A 22,329-nucleotide genomic window follows, 5' to 3' on the forward strand; every position below is an offset into this window, starting at 1 on the left:
CAATATAACCGCTCAGTCACCCCTCATGAAAGCTGGGCGGTAGAAACAAGGTACTTTCTCCACGAAACAAAAAAAAATGCATTTTCGGGATGAAATTGATGAAACAATATCCACATTATTAAAAAATTTAAACAACCAAAGTAAAAATAACATATTGTAGTATGTTTAATAATTTTTATTTGTATTATAAACTAATAGATAGCTTTAGATGAAAATACGACCTGCTATTACCTACTTTGTATATAAACCAAGTATAACTAAATCTGCCATCGGCGTATAGATATTAAATAAGTAAAACATTAATATCAATATGCACACTTTATTTCATCTAAACTTACATAGGCTTTAGTCTTCATTGATTAAATACAAAATGTTAAATAAGCAAACACATTGTCCATTTCAAACATATCATAAAATTGCATTAAATTTATTACCTATTAATCATTGTAAAAAAACTGGCGAAAAAGAATAATAAAAATAACTGGCGGTTATTTTTATTATTATTTTTCTCGACGTTTCGAAAACATTGCAAATCAATCAATACTTAAAGCTCTAAAGGTACCAGCGACGCCTAAATCCAAGTTGTTCAATGTCTCCTTCATTTTGTGCGCTTCTTTTGACACGGCGTTACTCATTTCTCTCATGTAGTCAACATTCTCTTTAGTTCCAATAGCAGCTTTCAACCTTTCTGAAATTTTAAAAGTCACATCAAGATCTTTCTGCGATAACTTCTTGTCGTTTTAGAACTAAAGGCATTTGCGATGAATACAATCAATAAAAAGGACATTGCAGTTAGTGTATAATCTATATATATATATATATATATATATATATATATATATATATATATATAAATGAATCCCTATTTCCCTCGGTCACGCCATCACGCGTGAACGGCTGGACCGATTTCACTATTTTGTTTTTGTTGTGTTTGTTATTGTCAGGAGAAGGATCTTATGAAATAAAAAAATAAGGAAGTTGAGCGGAACGTTAGAAAATTTAAGATAAGTTAATTTCAGCGATTGACAGAATGCGCGCTGCAAATTCATAGTTGATAGGACATCGTCTGTCGGGTCAACTAGTAATTATATAAATACTGAACAAGAACTAAGTTTTGTTGGTAGGATATATTTTATATCCGCCCTCATAGCGTCCATCCTACACAAGGTGTTAAAACCCGCCATAGTGGTCCACGTAAATGTGCCGCGTTCCGGGATCACACAGTGTACATTCGGTTTCCGTAGGCCGGTATAATTGTGTCGACTGTCGAGGCGTAATCATATCTCGTCAGTCGACATTCTATTGGACTCCACTTACACCAGGTGTAGCTTTTACGTTGCCATGCCCGAATTAAAAAACACAAATAAGTACTAGAATAGGTGGTAAGTAATAAATAATAATAATATCAGCCCTGTATTATATACTTGCCCACTGCTGAGCACGAGCCTCCTCTACTACTGAGAGGGATTAGGCCTTAGTCCACCACGCTGGCCTAGTGCGGATTGGTAGACTTCACACACCTTCGAAATTCCTATAGAGAACTTCTCAGATGTGCAGGTTTCCTCACGATGTTTTCCTTCACCGTTAAAGCGAACGATACATTCACAAAGAATACACACATGATTTTAGAAAAGTCAGAGGTGTGTGCCCTTGGGATTTGAACCTGCGGACATTCGTCTTGGCAGTCCGTTCCACAAACAACAAGGCTATCGCCGCAATAGGTGGTAAGTATCAACATATTATTTTCTTATGCATAAGTCTTTTACATTATTAAAATTTGAATACAGAATTTCAAATCGTTGTTTTATTTTATTTTTATTTATTTATTTCCACATACAACTATTTTACAGGTATTACCCATTACAATAGCGTAATACAATATTTATTATAATATATTATAATTACTTACTATTACGTAAGCGGCCGATGTCAATTCCGTCAAAGAACATGAAAATATATCAATGTGGTTGGACAAAGCATTGAGCATACGCAGCGCGCGCGTCAATGGTGCATGCCGTAATAAATTGTGTACTATTGTATTCTTTTGTAATTTTATTATTTATTGCTACTGTTTTGGTCTATGGTATCATCAGGCATTGGGCCTGCATTTCTCGTCATTCAGATGATTCTCCTACAGCAAATAACAATAACCAGAAATAAAACTTCTTACCTGTTAATGGTACAAGGGATTCCCCAGAACCTCCAAGTTCCATAGGCAATATTTCCTTTGGCACATGATCGTAAAGCGATTCTATTTTCGAATGTATGTGTATTCGACTGAATATTTTTGGACTTAGAATGGGCTTCAATAATTTCGCTAATGTTTTAATTGCTTTTGATGATGAAATAGAATGTATTCCCTTTATTCTCAAACCATAGCCTTCCTGAAATTTATGTCTCTTGTGGTAAATTCCGAATAAGGAAAGACTTGTTTTAAAATAACTGCTAAACCCAGTAGTAATCAGAAATATATTTCATCCAAAATCTATCGGAAAAAAAAACCGAAATCCACGCAATAATAAATAAGTTATAAATGTTTGAAATTTGGTAGAAAGAGAAACTGTCATATTACAGTAATAGTGAAATGTGACGTCACACAGTGCCACCGGCCAAAACGATGTGTGAGTGAGAAAGGACAGCGCGATATCCCCACCACTCCCACACTTTAGCTCACAACAATATTTTAAATGTGACTAACTGCTTTAATTTGAACCAATTTTGATGCTGACTTCACAGAAGAATTCTCGATACGTATTTACAAATAAATACTAATAGTGGAGCGCCTGGGGGTTTTCACCTCGGATTAGAGTTATAGTGAATGAATTAATACGATCGATGTGGGATATTGTTTTTTAAACTATAAATTGCAATGTTTACCCAAAATTTTTTTGTGCACTCCATTTTTTCATTGATTAAACAAATTATTATAAAAAATTAATGTTTGACCATATATTTTCACTTTAAACAGTATTTTTTTTTTATTTATATGTTAAATCTTACCTGAGTAGACATATAGGAACATTTTTCAAAGATACCTAAGATAGATAAGGTTATTAATTACGACTAATGAAAAGAAAAAAAAATATTTGTACAAAATCTGTTTATTTAAATATATTACATTGTTGTCTACACCAAATATTTTCTTCTACTTCATCTATCGGTATAATAGGTGAAGTATTGGAACAACTATTTCCGCTACACTGTAAACATGCTACACTGCAGTATAAACCACTTTTTCTGCATCCACACGCAGCTCCACATCCCTTTTGCAATTACAAAATAACATTTGCAATAAATTATCCGGAGCAGGTAATTGATTCATTGTTATTGGGATGTACATGTTATTGGAATACTTCCATCCCCAATTTTCAATAACTACGTCATTTCCTAGCCATATCTGAATTTGTAGGTACACTCTTTTAAGGTGTTCAAACGCTGCATCAGTTGTTGGAGGCAGTGATGACAAAAGAACACTCGTATTTTTGGCTGTTGCTTTTATGAAAGAATTGAACCTTAATGTATTTAAATCATGAGTTTTAGACGGAGTGCCATATAAACTCAAAATACATGCTACACCTGCTTGCAATATATTATTGGGGTCTTCATTGATATTTTTAAATACTTTTACTGAGTCGTGTAAATCAATCCGTTTCTCAAAATTATTGGCAAACTTAATTTTTCCTTTATTGAAAAACGCAGAAGTAGTATCACAACCCGTAAAGGCATGTAAAAAAAAAATTTGTTCTTTACAATTTGGTAATGATATTTCTAAACATTTCGATGAAAATATCTTCTGTTGAACTTTGCCTCGGGATGGTTTTAGAAAATATATTTCACAATCTTTATCTACCAATGCCGTTAATATCACTAAGACATCGATATCTTCTGACTTTACACGACTCAGTAAAAGTATTTAAAAATATCAATGAAGACCCCATCAATATATTGCAAGCAGGTGTAGCGTGTATTTTGAGTTTATATGGCGCTCCGTCTAAAACTCATAATTTAAATACATTAAGGTTCAATTCTTTCATAAAATCAACAGCCAAAAACACGAGTGTTCTTTTGTCATCACTGCCTCCAACAACTGATGCAGCGTTTGAACACCTTAAAAGAGTGTACCTACAAATTCAGATATGGCTAGAAATGACGTAGTTATTGAAAATTGGGATGGAAGTATTCCAATAACATGTACATCCCAATAACAATGAATCAATTACCTGCTCCGGATAATTTATTGCAAATGTTATTTTGTAATTGCAAAAGGGATGTGGAGCTGCGTGTGGATGCAGAAAAAGTGGTTTATACTGCAGTGTAGCATGTTTACAGTGTAGCGGAAATAGTTGTTCCAATACTTCACCTATTATACCGATAGATGAAGTAGAAGAAAGTATTTGATGTAGACAACAATGTAATATATTTAAATAAACAGATTTAGTACAAATATTTTTTTTCTTTTCATTATTCGTAATTTATTACCTTATTTTTTTAAATGTACACAATAGAGTACGTTTCATTTATAATTAAACTGGCCGAGAAATTCCATTGTACATAGCAGCTGTCACTCCGCTCCTGTTCGAGATCCCCACTGCTATTTTCATACAGGTATCTTTGAAAAATGTTCCTATATGTCTACTCAGGTAAGATTTAACATATAAATAAAAAAAAATACTGTTTAAAGTGAAAATATATGGTCAAACATTATTTTTTTATAATAATTTGTTTAAACAATGAAAAATGGAGTGCACAAAAATTTTTGGGTAAACATTGCAATTTATAGTTTAAAAAACAATATCCCACATCGATCGTATTAATTCGTTCACTATAACTCTAATCCGAGATTTTACGGTTTTGAATGCTCCAGGCACTCCACTATAAATACTTATAAATATTTTCGTCATTCCTAGATGTTTCTAGTAAAGCTCTTGTGGCGTATCAATGGCTACTGTCAATATTCTTTACTAGGAAACACTACATATAATAATAATAATATCAGCCCTGTATTATATACTTGCCCACTGCTGAGCACGGGCCTCCTCTACTACTGAGAGGGATTAGGCCTTAGTCCACCACGCTGGCCTAATGCGGATTGGTAAGACTTCACACACCCTCGAAATTCCTATAGAGAACTTCTCAGATATGCAGGTTTCCTCACGATGTTTCCTTCACCGTTAAAGCAAGCGATAATTCATAAAGAATACACACATAATTTTTTAGAAAAATCAGAGGTGTGTGCCCTTGGGATTTGAACCTGCGGACATTCGTCTCGGCAGACCGTTCCACAACCAACTAGGCTATCGCCGCTTTTACTTTTACACTACATATATTTTAACTTAAATGTACATAAAGTAAGTTTACTTTAGAACTGTAGAAAATCATTATAAGTTAGTTCATAATATAAAAACAATAAATAAAGAAACTAATAGTTTATTTACCTATAAGATAACCTTTTGCTGTGACCGCGTATTATAATCTTTATGTCGATGACCCAAGTCGAATATACATCTTTGATATTGTTGATCAAAGGAACGCATTCAAAAATATTGGGCCGAGAGACTAGCCTGTTTGTTTCTTTGAATTCGATGGTTTTTAGTGTAGAAAGAATTGTCATCTTTTGGTAATTGCTAACTGAGTAATTGGCGTTACAAATAGCATGGCCTTCCATGGTATACCCACCTTTATAAAAAATATTTGTAATAATGCATCTCATGGCAATTGCTAACTAAATAATTGACCTTCGAAAGACCATGGTCTTCAATGGTACACCCACTTTAATGGAAAGACCCCATATTAGTAATAATGCGTCTTATGGAAATTACTAACTATATAATTCGCCTTATAAAGAGCATGGTCTTCCATGGTATACCCATATTAATAAAAAGACCTCATATTTTTAATAGAGCATCTTATGGCAATTACTAACTAAATAATTGGCCTAACAAAGAACATTGCCTTTCATGGTACATCATCATCAACACAAATTCCACTGCTGAACATAGGCCTCCCCCAAAGATTTCCAGACGGACTTGTCGAAAGCGACCTGCATCCAACGTTTATCTGCAACCTTTACGTCGTTTAGCCACCTTGCAAGTGGACGTCCAATGCTGCGCTGCTTCCATAGTACACCCACCTTTATTAAAGCCACTTATTTATAATAATGATAGTAAACATGTCTCACCATTATTATCTTTGCTATTTGATGCGTTGTTATTATATTGATGGCAGAAATTAAACTCATAATGTTGATATTTCTATAATCGATGATGCCGATGAATCCGTTTGCATAATCATGCGCTTTTACGTATTCGGTTTTCTGAAAAGTTATTTTAAATTCATAGTTCATGTTTAGGAATATCTGTACTACTATATAAAGCTGAAGAGTTTGGTTGAAGGCGCTAATATCAGGATTTACTGGTGGTCTTTCATATGTGAGAGTCCTCCTGGGTAGGTACCACCGCAATATCTATTTCTGCCGCTAAGCAGCAGTGTTTAGTCATTGTTGTGTTCCGGTTTGAAGGACTGTTTGAAGAACTTTGTTTGAAGGATTAGACCTTAGTCCACCACGCTGGCCTAGTGCGGATTGATAGACTTCACATACCCTCAAAATTCTTATAGAGAACATGCATGGTATTCATTTATTCCTTCACCGTTTACGCAAACAATAATTCACAATGAATGCACACATGATTTTTGGAAAGCCACAGGTGTTCCCATGTGGTTTTGATCCTACGGACATTCGTTTCGGCAGTCCGTTCCACAACCAACTAGACTATCGCCGCTTAGAGCTTAATTGAAATTTCGATTACTCCTTATAAGTAGTCGAGACCTTCCATCAGGGAAGCGGCTTGTAAATTAAGTTTTACACATGCAACAAAATCTTTACTAACCAGAACACCTAGTTTATACATATCCAATAACATATCACTGGTGACTCCATCTTTCATAAATTTCATCACATATACCCTGTAGTTGTCCTTAGTTAGTTTTGGTAGAAAGGCGTCAATCCTGAAGAAAGGGTAAACACAAAATTATACATAAATTATCACATATAATTGATAATAATATTATTAACCCATGAAGAAGGTGGTGTTATAAGTCAAATGTGTCATAATATCTTTTTTTATACGTGTATAGCAAAGTGATTCCACTTCATCTGATGGTAAGTGGAGTGGGGTCCAATAGAATGTCGACTGACGAGAGATGATTACCCCTTGACAGTCGACACAACTATGCTAGCTTCTTGGATGTACACAGGCTGATCCCAGACCGCGACACTTACGTGGGCCACTATGGCGGGTTTTAACACCTGGTGTACTGTTGTCGCTATCCTAGCAGATACAAAATATATTCTACCATCAGCAAACTGTATGAATTTGTACTGTGTCAGATCTATGTCTATCTATGGCGTCATAGTTACCAAATGAATAGACCGATTTAGATGCCTTTTATTTGTTTGAAAGATATAATCGAGATGGTTCTTAACTATACTTTATGAATATATTCAAGCGTTTGAAGACCATTCGTTTATTACACTTTATTGTTTGTTTTTTAACTTGAACTTCGATTGTATTTGCAAGACCTGGCAGCCTTTGACTTATCCTGCAGTATCAAGTTTTCTTTGGGATGTCCAAGTCCTTAACAATTTACAGCCAATATACCGTGTTTGGGCTTATAAGAATGGTCTCAATGATTACAAGTTACTGAGAACTTATAACACCCCCTTTTTGCTTCGTATTCGTTAAAACTAATACTACATAAAAAATCTATACTGTACCATACTGGGTCTTCATAATGAACAAAATCATTTATGGCGTCGACCTTCTCAAAAAAGTTCGGAAATATAGTTCGCATTGAACACAAATTACTAATTTGTAATTTTACTCTCTCCACTGATCCTTTCATAAATATTATTGATCGTTCCAAATATTCTCGAGCTACAACAAGAAACTGCAAGTTTTTATCAAAAAATTTATTAATTGTCATAGTCCTTATGAGAATAATATCTTGGAATAAATAGCCAATAAGTCAAGTGCATAAAAATGCCAAATTAGTTTTAAATGCACCGATTAATGGACCGTTGATTCATAACACTAGGAGGCCATACGACAGCTCAAGTTAAAGTATAATTTTGAGAACAATTTCAAGGGCGTCGTGTTTTATCGTTGTAATTATAAAAATCACTCCCTTGTACTAAAAAAATATATATCTATAAAATTCGGTTTACTTATGATTCTCTCATATATGATTGTTCGCCTGGATAGTATCACAATATCTGTATCTGCCGCCAAGGAGCAATGTGTCACTGTTGTGTTCCAGTTTGAAGAGCATTGTAACTACTGGAAATAATAAGACTTACCATGCCATGTCTCAGGATAGCGAACGCAGTCAAATACCAAACAATAGTTTGCAATTAAAGGTGTTGGATGGTGTTTCTACTGTGGTATCGCTTACCATCAGGCGAACGGAAAGCTCGCATCGTCATTCAAAGCAATAAAAGAATACTCACGGTATTCCCTTTTAGTGAAATGGTATTGCTTCTTCAGCCAGTCTTCGAGCGCATCAATGGCTCTGTCCATATCCTCTCTCTTGTCCAACTTGTACAGTTTTCTTAAAGTCGACACGGTGTCTGAATGAAGTTTTAATAACTCATCGTCACAGGAACCCATTATCGCACACCAAATACACCTACTACAGCAAACAGACGTGTAATACTGATTTAATCGACGTTATTTAACAAGTTAATATAGCTGTTACATTATTATGTCGAGTTAACCTTTAACCTTTTTATCAAGTGATGGATGCATGTTAATAAGGTTTAATTTAGGGTTCTGATGAATAATAATTACTTTTTTAACTAGGTATCGAATAGCGGAGGTCCCCCACAGCCCCCTCCTGATACGGTGCTTGTGAAAACATATCACTCAATAGCTTATGTGAATCACAAGTAACAATTATTGCATACCCGTTTGGAGAAAATAATATATACTGTTAATATTTATTGTAAACTAGTTGACCCGACAGACGTTGTGCCGTCTTAACTATTAATTTGCAGTGCGCATTCTGTCAATCGCTGACAGTTATTTCAAACAATTGACAGTTATATAAAATCAATATTTTCATTCAGTTTTCTTAAATTTTCTAATTTTCCGCACATTTTTTTTTAATTTTTTCTTTCATAAAAACCTTCTCCTGACAATAACAAATACACAAAAAAAATTAGTGAAATCGGTCCAGTCGTTAACGCGTGATGGCGTGACCAAGGGAAATAGGGATTCATTTTTATATATATATAGATAAGATATAAATTATTGTGACGATATTTACAATATTTTATAGAATTAAACGCAAAAACTGCGGGATTTGGAGTTAGGTTTTAAATAAAAAAAACTGCCCTTTCGAACAATAATAATTTTTTTTTTGTTTAGTGACTGTACGGCGGCTACTATATTTCAATTGTTACTTATGTTTTATTATTTTATTCTCATGTAGGTGACTTTTTTGTCTTTTTGAAAATAAAACTCTTTAATCTATAATGGCAGATATTTTTATTCTGGGATAGGTATTTAAACAAGCGTCGTACTGCGTGTACAGTACGAGACGCTCTAAGGTCTCAGGCTCCAATATGGGGTCATTTTAGGCAGCGGCTTGTCTGTGTAGGCAGCGGCTTGTCTGTGTAGGCAGCGGCTTGTCTGTGTAGGCAGCGGCTTGTCTATGTAGGCAGCGGCTTGTCTGTGTAGGCAGCGGCTTGTCCGTGTTGGCAGCGGCTTATCTGTGTAGGCAGCGGCTTGTGTGTGTCCCTGGCTGTCCTTTCTGTCTTTGATTTGCGGAGGCCGCTTGCCATCAGGCGGGCCGCTAGTTCATTTCAATATACTGGCAAATAAAAAAAAAGGTGATATTAGTTTTTCTGGCCGGAATCTCTAATTTTTGTATGCATGTGTGCACTAAGCTGAACTTAATTCTCACGACGTCGCTCGCACAGCTTACAGCACATAGCATTGACGTAGCTTGGAACTTCCTATTAGTTTAACAATGTAAAGACTACCTCCGTATTCATAGACGCTTTTTATTTCGGAGCATCGCAGTGATAACAAGTTTGTTCCTCAGTGCTGACGGCATGGCACCCTTCGCAGTGCGTAGACATAGGGCCGTTGTGATTGGCTAATTTTGTTGTATCTCAATAATAGCCAATCACAACGGACCTATGTCATTGGGCACTGAGATACAGACTTGTTATCACAGCTTTACTCCGTCCTTAGATAAAAAACCTCAATGAATAAGGGGGTAATAATTTTATAAGTTAGTTCAAATGAACAATATATTCAATTCAGCTTTAGACACTTGTCCCACCGTAAACGATGAACGAGCAGCGAGTAAAGCTAAAAACTATAAATGACGCACCGCCATTGTTCAGTAGAATTTGGAGAAAATCGATAAAATACAGACAGAAAAGGGGATTTTATTTTATATTAGCTTCCGCCCGCAGCTTCGCCCGCGTGGATTTAGGACTTCAAAAATCGAGGAGGTGCTCAATTTGTCGGGATGTTTTTTTAATGTATTGTCTGGTCAGGGTCTGATGATGGGATCCTGGTGAAATCGAAGGAACTCCACTAATATTATAGACAAACCTATGACGATTTCGGTATTTTATATAGCATAGCTGTTGTCCGCGACTTCGTCCGCGTTGCCGTCGTTTTTCGTAAAAAAAAGTAGCCTATGTCCTTCCTCACGGTTCAGTGGTTTTGATGTAACAGATAGATTAACTTTCGTATTTTAGAACGGTTTGTTAATATCAATTAAGTATTCGCATCAACAGGCAAAAATTGTATGAAGCTCGCGCTCGGACGCCCCGCCTTTTTATACCTTCGGCTGCGAGACGCATCGAGCGCGACGACCGATCCTCGAACGTTCGCGACCGGCCGCACTGCGCGCTTGGCGCCTAGCTGCTAGGCCGCGAACGTTCGAGAATGTTCGTTTTACGAAGCTACTCGCTAGGTGATTCGTTAGCCTCTAGGTGCCAAGCAAGCCGCCTGCCTGTGCGTTCGCGACCTTATATATATACAAAAATAATCCTTTTAGCATGATTCAGTATTCACGCGTGATGGCTTATTATTAGCGTATTTCATGTATAACGTTGGTGTTTCTATACCGATTTCTATGATTCTTTTTTATGGAATATTTAATAATGTTAACTTTTTTAATTAGGGATGGCTGAGAGTGTTATAAACGTAAGAGTAGACAAATATAATGAGAAAGCTTCGAACTGCTAAGCTATCGGGAGTTACACGTGTTATTGTGAGTCAACCATAAAAGATAGACATATGCTGTCGTGGGATATTTTTTATATAATTTTAAGGAGAACATTTCCGTCATACATAATTTCTGTGTAGCTTTAACCATTAAGGGTGCACATGCGACGGAAGCTTAAAAAATGGAATAACTTCTCCCGTTTTCCCAACATTTCCCTTCACTGCTCTGCTCCTATTAATTGTAGCGTGATGAAAAGTAAGTCATTGGATTAAATCGTTGATAAAATTTAACAACAACGTAATAAACGTGGGAATATATTTCTATAATCAAATTATTATTTATCACATACACTTAAAAAATTTAATTATTTTAAACATTACTATAATGGAAATATTTTTAAAATATAAGTATTACATAATAACCGGTCGTAAAAATGTTATTAATATATAGCTTTTGCTTTCGACTCTGCCCGCGTGGAAATGTTTTACCAGGATAAAAGTCCTCCGCCCTGTGGAATGGGGGCGTTTGGAGAATTCCACCACGGTATCCCCGGCCTATCGTAAGAGGCGACTAATAGGGGCCACGAAGGGGGCAAGACGGTACCGCAGAGAGGCGGCTGCGGTCGCAGACTAGACATTTCAACGTCAGAGGAAGCCCGCAGCCCTATAAAAAAGTCCCTAATGCGCCGAAGAGGGCCACCGCGGAGTTTTGGCTGGTAGGCCGTGCATAGGTTAAGTTGTATATAGGGTTAGGGACTCGGCCCGGCGGTCGCCCGAAGGTCGTCATCAAATCCGGGCGGCTCAACGCCGGGCCGTAAGGCATGGTTACCCCAGCATAACCGCTCAGTCGACCCCCACGAAGGCTGGGCGGTGGTAATAAAGCACTTTCTCCGCGAAACCAAAAAAAAAAAAAGGAAAAGTCCTGCTTTATATTCTCCTATGATAAAAGTAACCTGAACCGGTGATAGCCTAATTGGGTGTAGAACGGACTGTCGAGACGAACGTCCGCAGGTTCAAATCCCAAGGATACACACCTCTGACTTTTCAAAAAAATTATGTATATATTCTTTGTGAAATATCGCTTGTTTTAACGGTGAAGAAAAACATTGTGAGGAAACCATACCTGAGAAGTTCTCTCTCTATAGGAATTTCGAGGGTGTGTGAAGTCTAGCAATCCGCACTAGACCAGCGTGGTGGACTAAGGCCTAATCTCTCTCAGTAGTAGAGGAGGCCCGTGCCCATAGTCGGACAGTATATAAATACAGGGCTGATATTATTATATAAAAGTAATCTTACGGCTATGTACGATGACTCAGACACTTCTATAAGAGGAAGCCCGTAGTCGTCCCACATGCGCCGAAGAGGGTCACCGCGGAGTTTTAGTTGGTAGACCGTGCGGTGTATATAGGTTAGGGACTCTGGCGGACTGAAGGTCATCATCAAATCCAGGCGGCTCAATGCCAGTTCGTAAGGCAGCGTGATCCCAATATAACCGCTCAGTCGCCCCCATGAAGGCTGGGCGGTAGTCATAAGGCACTTTCTCCACAAAATATCATTTATATATGTACATATATAAAAATGAATTCCTATTTCCCTTGGTCACGCCATCACGCGTGAACAGCTGGACCGATTTCACTATTTTTTAATTGTTGTGTTTGTTATTGTCAGGAGAAGGTTCATGTGAAAGAAAAAAAAATAAAAAAATTGCGCGGAAAATTAGAAAACTTAACGAAAATATTAATTTTATATAATTGTCAATTATTCGAAATAACTGTCAGCGATTGACAGAATGCGCGCTGCAAATTCATAGTTAAGACGGGACAATGTCTGGCGGGTCAACTAATAAAGGATAAAAGTAACCTATAGCTATCAGGAGTTATATGAGCTTCCAATTAGTGAAGAAAAATCAAAATCGGTTTAGTAGTTCCTGAGATTAGCGCGTTCAAACAAACAAACAATTCAGCTTTATATATTAGTACAGAATATAAATACATTCAGACGTTTTTAATCAAAAAGTTAAAAAATGCATGTAAATTATTTCCCAGAATATAATATGTAAGTGTTTGAGACTACTTAAATTTTTTTGTTGAAATAGAATATTTTATATGTAACAAAAAAGCATAAATTTTAAATTATAATGTATTTTTTCCAATAGCTTCCCATAATACGTTACAATTCGAAGTCATTTGAATAATTATTACCCAAGATAGATCTGCATTGCAAGTAATTTAGTGCTTATTATAATTACCCAAAAACTTAAATCTATGAAGTATAATAAGAAGTAACACATCGTGAAGAAACTTATATCTGAGAATTTCCATTTGGATGATATGTGTAGTTTGCCAATCCGCAGTAAGCCAGCGTGACGGACTAAGACCTAAATCCTCTCAGCAATAAGCAGTATCCAGTTATTAGACATTACATTTATTACACACATTACGTTAATAAAGGAAACCAAATACTCGTCTTTATTTCTGCGATTGTGCCAAAAATCATCCTTTAATATCGAGAATGTAGAGATGTTCTTTTTCGAAAATCCAAGTCGTATTTTTCAGTTTTTTTCCATCATTATTTAGAGCGTATACGTATACGGCGTGCGTGTGAGTGTATGTCTGAATGGAAGTGTGATGTTGCCGCTGGGACGAATTTTCTTAGAGCAGTAGTTTTGGTATTAGGGTATGTAACTGTCACATAGACAACAATAAATAAAGTTGGTCTATGATCATGCCTCTATAGACGGCAACACTGTCGTTGTCACTTATCCTGTTCCGTTCCTGTCATGTACAATGTCGCGCCCACAATAAAGTCGATCCTGATATATTGGGTTCCATTAAGTCTCCAACCAGTAAAACAGTAACATTAAAATTATTTTTTTTATATTGATTTATCTCGGAAAATGTTTTAATTTTACATCTACGGTTCGAGTAATATATTTTAAATTGTTATATTAGGAGTATAAGTATTTTGTTTCATTTAGTAACGGAATATGCAAATGACTCTGTATATTATGAGTACAATTTTAAATCATCGCGACAAAATTAACCAATTACTATGAATAAATTTGCGGTATTTGTGGCTACGTAATTAACTAAAAGTTTTATCTGATAAAACTGTATATTTTCTGTAGATATGATAAATCATTACTCCGTATGTCTTATTTTTTTGGCCAAGTGAGCCTCTAATAACTAGAGTCCTTTGATATTACTAAGAAACTTTGGAGAAACGTAAATAGCTGCAATCTGATTTCATTCGGTGCACATTCATCACGCATTTATCCCCGAAGGGGTATGCAGAGGTGCAACAAGGGCACTCAGTTTTCGCTAAATGTGTTCCGTCCCATGATATGATAGAGGGCCAGCCTATTCCCATATCGTGCACTTATTCCAAACTCCGGGCTGATACTGAACAAATAAAACTCAAATATCACTTTATCCGACCCGGGAATGAATCCAGGACCTCAGAGCGCTGCCGTACCGCGCATGCAGTACAACTACACCACCGAGGCAGTCCACGAGTTTCTTCCGACGATTACCTTTTATTACAAAATAAACAGAAAAACTAACAAATATTACTATATTCTGGAATCTCAAATTAATTGGAATGTTAGGCATTTCATAATGAAAATGTTCATTTGAATCGAAAAGCAAACGCACAACATTGACACAGCTCGGAGGGTGAAACCATCAAAAGTAACAAAGTAACCAACACTTGGACATAAATGACGGGCCTTTTAAAGCTTAGCTCTCACTCGTGCCCGTGAGCTAGTTGCTTTCAGTTTTTAATAGGCTAAGGCGTCTTAAGAATTCTTCCATAAAGACATAAAAAAGGTAGGAAAAGAGCTGTTTTATTTAAAGGTTGGTGAAGTTGATGGGGAAATAAATTTACTACGTTGTTTATAGATGTATATAATCGATTAGCTTTTTTAATAAGGCTTGAGAACACATAATAGACTGTATATTTTGTCTTTTTTGCGTTTTCTTAATAACTATCTAATGATAAAAATAACTTCTTTGACAGTGTTGTATAGTTCATAATCGTTTGCAATCATGTAACCTCCATCCTCATTTCACCGTCTACATTTCACTTAATGATAAACCACCTCACCTCAAAGAAAAAATCGCTCATGGTCTATGTTTTTCTATGAACTGGAAACTGTATGAGATTTGCCAACTAGTATCTTTTATTGTCGATCGTACGTGCGGTTTGTTACTCGCAATTTGTAGTGTATTCGAGCCGACGTTTCTTGATTTATTGCTTCTTTCTTTGTAGCTACCGGTTTCAATTTGGCTTTCACTGTTGGTGCTTGTTCAATTTGCAACAACGTAATTGGTTTTAAAGTCAGTTTTGTGACTCTGTCGTTTCCTTTCATTTGAGTGTACGTTGACAGCATTTAAATGACTTTCTGATCTGATATGCCATGTGAGCAGCTAGCTGAATCAAGATGCCAGATGGACATACGGAGTGAACAGAGCAATAATACTAAAAATTAGACCCCTGTCGAAAGAAACAACAATATATCTCACTATTAACGAAAGACTCAGGTTTAAAATAAGGGTTCACTCATCTCAATGTGTGAGTATAATTAATTAATGCGAGTATTCCAGGTTTAAGCAATTCATAAAAAGACCCTGATTAAAGTTTAGGTAGTTAAAAAACATTTTGTTAGTTTCCCAGGGTGGAGAACTAAAAAGGCGACTATCAAGGTTCCGGAGGCCCCTGGAGCATTGCAACAACTGGTCTTACCTGTTTCCTGTCTTATATATGGTTTAATATTGATCGCCATTCAAAATAGTAATAACTATCAATACAACAGCTTTGTCCTTCTCACGTTTTTCTTTATATATAATTTTTCTTTGGTATAAAGAAAGCTAAATACATTTGCTATATATAGAAGATCACATTCTGTCAGAACGCGCAAGAAATAAACCTTTTACATGTAATGAAAACTCCTCAATCCATTCTCATGCTGATGTATTTTTAAGCATTGTAAAATAAACCACCATTCTATTTTGTATCGAAACAAGAAATTTTAAGACCATTCTTAAGATTTAATAGCTTTTACTTCTCAAACGCTTAGTAACAGTTTACTCAACAAAGATATCGGGAAAGATCTTAAAACTTCAATAGCGGTTAAGTTTGTTGCTCGGTCACGCGAAATGGCGATAACCGGTCGGATTTAAGGCTGTATTATATTCTTTGAAAGGATTTCTTATATTGTAACACGTTTTTATCCGAGGTTAAGTAACTAGGTAACATGCTAAAATAAAAGGTCGACCAGCAATAGATCGTATTTTGTCATAACTGCTTCGGTAGCGTAGTTGTAATGCGTACGCGGTACGGGTATGACTACGGTGCCCTGGGTTCGAATTCCGGATCGGGCCGAAAATATTTTACTGCGTTTTTCCATCTTTGTTGCTATACCAGTACCTTGTGAGGTCTTATTGCTCGCCCCTCTATTCTCCTCTATAAAATCTTAGTGCTCTTTACGTTATAAGGTTTAGTGCAAAATTTCATAAAATTTAATAGATTTTTCGGTCCTTAAAATGTTAAATCACCAGTTTAGAAAGCAGTTTCCACCAAAGGAGAATGAGCAATACAGTCTAGTATTGCTTAGCGAAGTATTGCATACTTCTTGCCGTAGCGGGCTGAGTTAATGTCATCTTATTCAGTAAATTTGGCAATAAGTTATTTTTTTTTAATTTAATTTATTCATGCGTTACTTAATTTCTACGTTAGAACCAACGGGGATATAGCTCAGTGGTAGAGCAATCGACTGCAGATCGATAGGTCCCCGGTTCAAATCCGGGTGTCCCCTATAATGGAAAGAAATAGATCATTTGTTTTATGTATTTATTACTATTTCATCTTCACTATTTCATCTTCTAAATGTCTTTTGTCACTCAAGTGTGAGGTCAACGTAATAAGTTTATAGAGATCTCAAAATTTATCCCACGTGATTACTATCTAGAAAAACTTTAGCATATACTTTTTTACCATGTGTACGTCGTCCCATGATGGGATAGGGGGCGACCCTATTCCCATATTTGGCACACGTTTCATACTCTTGGCCCTTACTAAATCGATAAACCCAAATTCCCTACCCGAGATTCGAACACAAAACCACTGAACGGCAATAATACTGCAACATAACTACGCTCCGAGGCAGTCGAACACAAAAAACGCAATACCATTATTCCCACAATGAAATTCGCATCAACCAAACCCCATAATTTTCCAAATTACTGCGGCGCTCACGGTCTGTATTTTCAATTTATATCGCGACCCTTCAATATGTCTGAACATTTCCGATGGGTATATTCACGCCTTGATAATGGACGGTCAGCAGTAACGTTAATTATTTTTAAATATCCAGAGTAGAAAGCTATAATAGGATATTTGTAACAAAGTTTTGCTCGAGATTCCATTGTAAAGGTCTTTTCATGAAACAAAAGTTAGATTTGATCTTTTTAAGTATAAAAGTGGTTTGATTTTGAACGCAGACATAGTCTGTGTGTCTAATTCCATGCAAATCTTCAGCAATTTCTGAGTTTATTTCTAACTAGCTTTGATGATTACTTCGCCCGCGTGGAAGGCAGTGTGTCACCAATTTTCCTGCGTAAATTCCAACGCCCGATATTTTTTATAACCACGCGACCTCTTTAACATTAATCGTATATTTCATTCAATGTCCATAAAACCGTAATGTACTATTAACCTAAACCTTCTTCAAGAATTGCATTATCTTTTAGTAAAAACCGTACAAAAATCTGTTCAGTAGATTTTGATAAAATCGATCTCATACAGACAGAAGTTTTGGGGACTTTTTTTATAACATGTATTCTTCTTCTTAATCGTTCCCCCATTACAGAGGATCGTGACTCCTTCTGCGTTTTGAAATCTGTTCCCGTTCATACGATCCGTCGCCTGATGTATAGCGGTGCTGTTGGGTATACAATATGTATAGATAAGAATCAAAGTGCTGTTGATTTTAAAAGAAAAAGCATAGATAACGTAAGTGAAAAAAGAGTTTCGACTCCAATTTTTGAATCCGAGGTGTAAGTGTCTATTCTCTGGAACACAATCTACTGCAGTTTTTTACGAGTACAGCAAAGCGATCCTTCTGCACCTGCAGTAGCGTGCCTACTGTTTTAGATATAGGCTTGCTAAAGCACCACACAATCACGTCTTCGTTTCAAATAAAATGTGTATTAGAAAATAAAATACCCATATTTGCCCGTCTCGGAGAGAGTCGGTCATGCTGCGTAAGCAATATAAATGTGCCTCAGAAACTTACGTATTAGGCACTTTTATCTAACAAAAAGTTTATATCCCAACATCTTCACGAACGTTCGCAATTTTATATTAGTACATAATACATAGTATCACTTCTCTATCCCATAAGGGTAGGCAGAGACTAAGGATTGCCACTTCGCACGATTTTGGCATACTTCTAACGCTTCCTCCACCTTCATTAATCTTTTCATGGATTCCCACCGGCTTCAAGGAATTTTGACCTGGCCTTTATATTAGTGGAATAGGGTTAATTAAGCCTGCAATTCATATTGGCCAAGCTTTGTTAAATGCAGTCCAATACCAACGTATTGTGAACGTATTTACCTTACCTTGTCATCACTCGATGTTGATTGGCCAATTGGCCGAATTAACGCTAGTACCAATGTGTGTAGAACTCATTCGGTGCAGCTTGTCACAAATCGTATTCACTTGTAATAACTTGTCCCACTTATTACACCACTTACCGCAATGTCTACTACGGGTGGTAGGTCTCTCGTATGTGAGAGTCCGCTTGGGTAGGTACCTCCGCAATGTCTACTTCTGCCAAACAGCAGTGTGTAGTCACTGTTGTGTTCTGGTTGAAGGACATTGTAGCCAGTGTAACTACTGGTGAGATTTAACATCTCATGTCTCAAGATGGCGAGCGCTGGAATACATATCAATACTTTGTAATTCAAGATGTTGGATGGTGTTTCTTCTGTTAATGGACGGTCGTATCGCTTACTATCAGGCGAACGGCAAGCTCGTCTCATCATTAAAAGCAATGAAAATAAAATACGTAGGCCATGGACTGACATGGAGACAGTATTCACTGTATTGATCCATATAATAATATCAGCCCTGAATTGTATACTGCCCACTGCTGCAATTGGCCTTCCTCTACTACTGAGAGGGTGTAGGTTACTTAATTCTTGATACTGGCTTAGTGTGGATCGGCAATGGGCTGTACTAAAAACTTACACACACATCATCACGTATTTATCTCCGAAGGAGTATGCAGAGGCCAGGACACCCACATTTCGCCAACTGTATTTCGTCCCATAATGTGATGTGGGACGAGCCTATCGCCATATAATGCAAATTCCAGAGTCGGGGCTGAAACTGAGCAGAAAATGCCAAATATCACTTTGCCCGACCCGGGATTCAAACACAGGACGTCAAAGCGCGGCCGTACCACGCATGCAGTACAACTACGCCACCGAGGCCGTCTAACTAAAAAATTATTTCATAATTTTTACTTTTTTTTTCTTTATTAGTTTACGTGTAGGTAATATATCGATTGCACTCCTCTCTCTGTATATCCCCTTGGCTTTGTTTTACAGATTCCATGAATATTTCTAAAAAGCTTTCATGATTACCTACAGGAGAATCCAAAGTCATCATCATAATGTCAACCTTTCTTACGTTGGACATAGGCTCTTTTATCTTACCATACCCTCCGGTCCTGTGCCGCTCTCATCCAAGAAAAAAAACGCAATCAATTTAAATTCTTTATTGTTCTATCTTACAAATGTTATCGTTACAATTCATACGTTTTCAAAAATCACACAAAACTGCAAAATCCACGCTGAATTACACTTTTATAAAATAATCTTTGGCACAAACTCATTCTACAATGATAAATATCACATACTAAATTATCAATTTTATTAAACACATAATAAAATAGCATTCAATACTACTAGGTCAACAAACACAAAAGGAAATATTTTAGTTCAAAGTCTCTTTGTGAAATATTTTTTGATTCCCAGATGACTGTTATAAGAAAGGCTGGAGCCAAAGTTATTTTTTTTGGTATTTGAATGGTATGTGTGATAGGGTAAAAAGCCAGTTATAGGTCGACAAGGTTTTTAACGAACGTGAATGACAGTTGACGGAGAGCAGTACTGAATGTTACCAATAAATATAACCCAGTTTTAATGGAATTTGTTTGACACATAGAAACCGATAGGTATTACTTACCTGAATTCCAAAGAGAATATAATCACTATGTTTTAAGAGACAGGACTTAATACAAAGAAATAAAACCGAATTTACATGGCGTATCAATACCAATATCACGGAAAAATACGTCAGGAATGTCAAATAACAATACTACCAACTGAACAAAATACATAGTAGTGAGCACTTTTTATCGATATCGATAAATTCTACTGGGTGGGAATCGACGCTAATGCTACTTTGATAAAATTCATATAATGTATTTTCGAGTCCACATTATCAATCCAACTCACAATATACAGTGAACATTTTAGCACTATAATTACAAGGCTGGACTAAAATGAGGACTCGAAATAAAATGAAAAGCTTTCACATGTTGAATAATAATTGTATTTTAAAATAAAATCCTTTATTCACCATGTAGGCGAATATAGTTGCACTTATGATGGGTCAAGGTACAATGAGAATATTTAATTATAAAGTCAAAGGATGGTGACACTTCTTTGTCGCACTTCTCTTGAAAGATATTATCATTTGTGCAATAATTATTTATAAAAACATGGCACGGAAATTTAAACAACATTTCATCAGGAAGTGGATCAGCTTTCAAATTTTTCGATGGTATGGCTGACTTTCCAAGGCGATTGTTCTTTTTATTAAAATCTTTGTTAGTGAGAACCACACACATATTTCAAAGTATGCAGCTTTTCTATGGGAACATATATCAAATCTTCTTTTCCCACAATCTGAACTCACTTTCGGCATCTGGAAATATTTTTTAATTGTAAATAAATTGCTTATTAAATTATATTTAAGCCTAAAATCATAAACAGTGACCAGGCACATTGATTGCTCAACGCATTTTTAAGTACACACACACACACAGACACACACACACACCGACACATACACGACTTTAGTATTTTTTGTCCTGATGATCAGTCATCATCTTACTAATATTATAAAGCGTGTGCATGCAATTGTATGTTTATTATTCGTACCCGCAAAAAATCTAAAATGATTGTGATTAAACTTGGTATGTAGATAGTTAGAATTACTACTTTTTATCACTATGTTCCCACAGAATCTGGACCTAAATGGGTGAAACCACGGAGGGCAAATTGATTAATAAATTTAAACAGGTATCGATATCGATAATCATAACAACATCACTAGTAACATAATGGTAATTAGAAAATGAGAATTTTTATTATTTCTAAGCTACTTTATTTACGCGATGACTAAAAACATCTAATTAATGCTTACCTGACCTCATCCAATGGAAATTTCGCCATAAACATTCTGCGTTTGTGATTTATTCGACTGGCTCGATCTCCACAAATTTCACACGAAATCAAACGTTTTTTTGGTGGCATGTCTTTATAACGTATTCACTTACACGAACAAAAACACTTTTTGGTATATTTTTACTTGTTTGAATAACAAATAATACAAACATAAATCAATAAACACAAATGTATTCCAAAACGTCAGGAAGTAAACAAACAATAATAATGGCGGTGAGGAATAGAAAGAGAAACTGTACTGAGAGAGAGAGATAGCAGTATCCGCCATTAAATGCCATGTCAATTCCATACAAAAGATTTTTTGTTCCTTGTTGCGCTAGGCTGCTGAATTCCTAAAACTGGATATGATTTATAATCCTAAAGACAATAGTAAAGAAAAAAATACATACTTTTTTTATTAGGTACGAAAAAGTATTCATTACAAGAAACGTAGACTAGATTTTCAATACTTAACCTTTTTGATTTATTTTTTTTGGTTCATACTAAGAACATAAAATACACATTGGAATATTCAGTATACACACATTAGGATAGAGATACTA

At 36.0% G+C, this 22,329-nt stretch overlaps 1 protein-coding gene and 1 non-coding gene across 2 annotated transcripts; one reads left to right on the forward strand and one right to left on the reverse strand.

The window, feature by feature from the left end:
- Positions 1–303: 303 nt before the first annotated feature.
- Positions 304–8,747, reverse strand: LOC115449829. Its single transcript, XM_030177720.2, has 6 exons — positions 8,507–8,747; positions 7,775–7,934; positions 6,888–7,005; positions 6,179–6,313; positions 2,171–2,384; positions 304–688 (listed from the first exon to the last, which is right to left on the reverse strand). Exons 1-6 carry the CDS (start codon positions 8,664–8,666, stop codon positions 534–536), a joined length of 942 nt encoding a protein of 313 aa, XP_030033580.1. The 5' UTR covers positions 8,667–8,747; the 3' UTR covers positions 304–533.
- An 8,242-nt stretch (positions 8,748–16,989) lies between these two features.
- Trnac-gca lies at positions 16,990–17,061 on the forward strand. The gene has a single exon. It is a non-coding gene; the product is annotated as a tRNA-Cys (tRNA).
- The last annotated feature ends 5,268 nt before the right edge of the window (positions 17,062–22,329 follow it).

The sequence above is a fragment of the Manduca sexta genome, chromosome 9, assembly GCF_014839805.1.
Source record: "Manduca sexta isolate Smith_Timp_Sample1 chromosome 9, JHU_Msex_v1.0, whole genome shotgun sequence".
NCBI classification, from domain to species: domain Eukaryota; kingdom Metazoa; phylum Arthropoda; class Insecta; order Lepidoptera; family Sphingidae; genus Manduca; species Manduca sexta.

Bases quoted from the DNA above. Each gene is read 5' to 3' on its own strand.
- LOC115449829 (XM_030177720.2), bottom strand. From the start codon at position 8,666: ATGGGTTCCTGTGACGATGAGTTATTAAAACTTCATTCAGACACCGTG. The intron at 7,006-7,774 runs GTACAGTATAGA...CCCTTTCTTCAG, and splicing joins CATTATGAAGACCCAGTATG to GATTGACGCCTTTCTACCAA. The intron at 689-2,170 runs GTAAGAAGTTTT...TTAAAATTTCAG, and splicing joins ATCCCTTGTACCATTAACAG to AAAGGTTGAAAGCTGCTATT.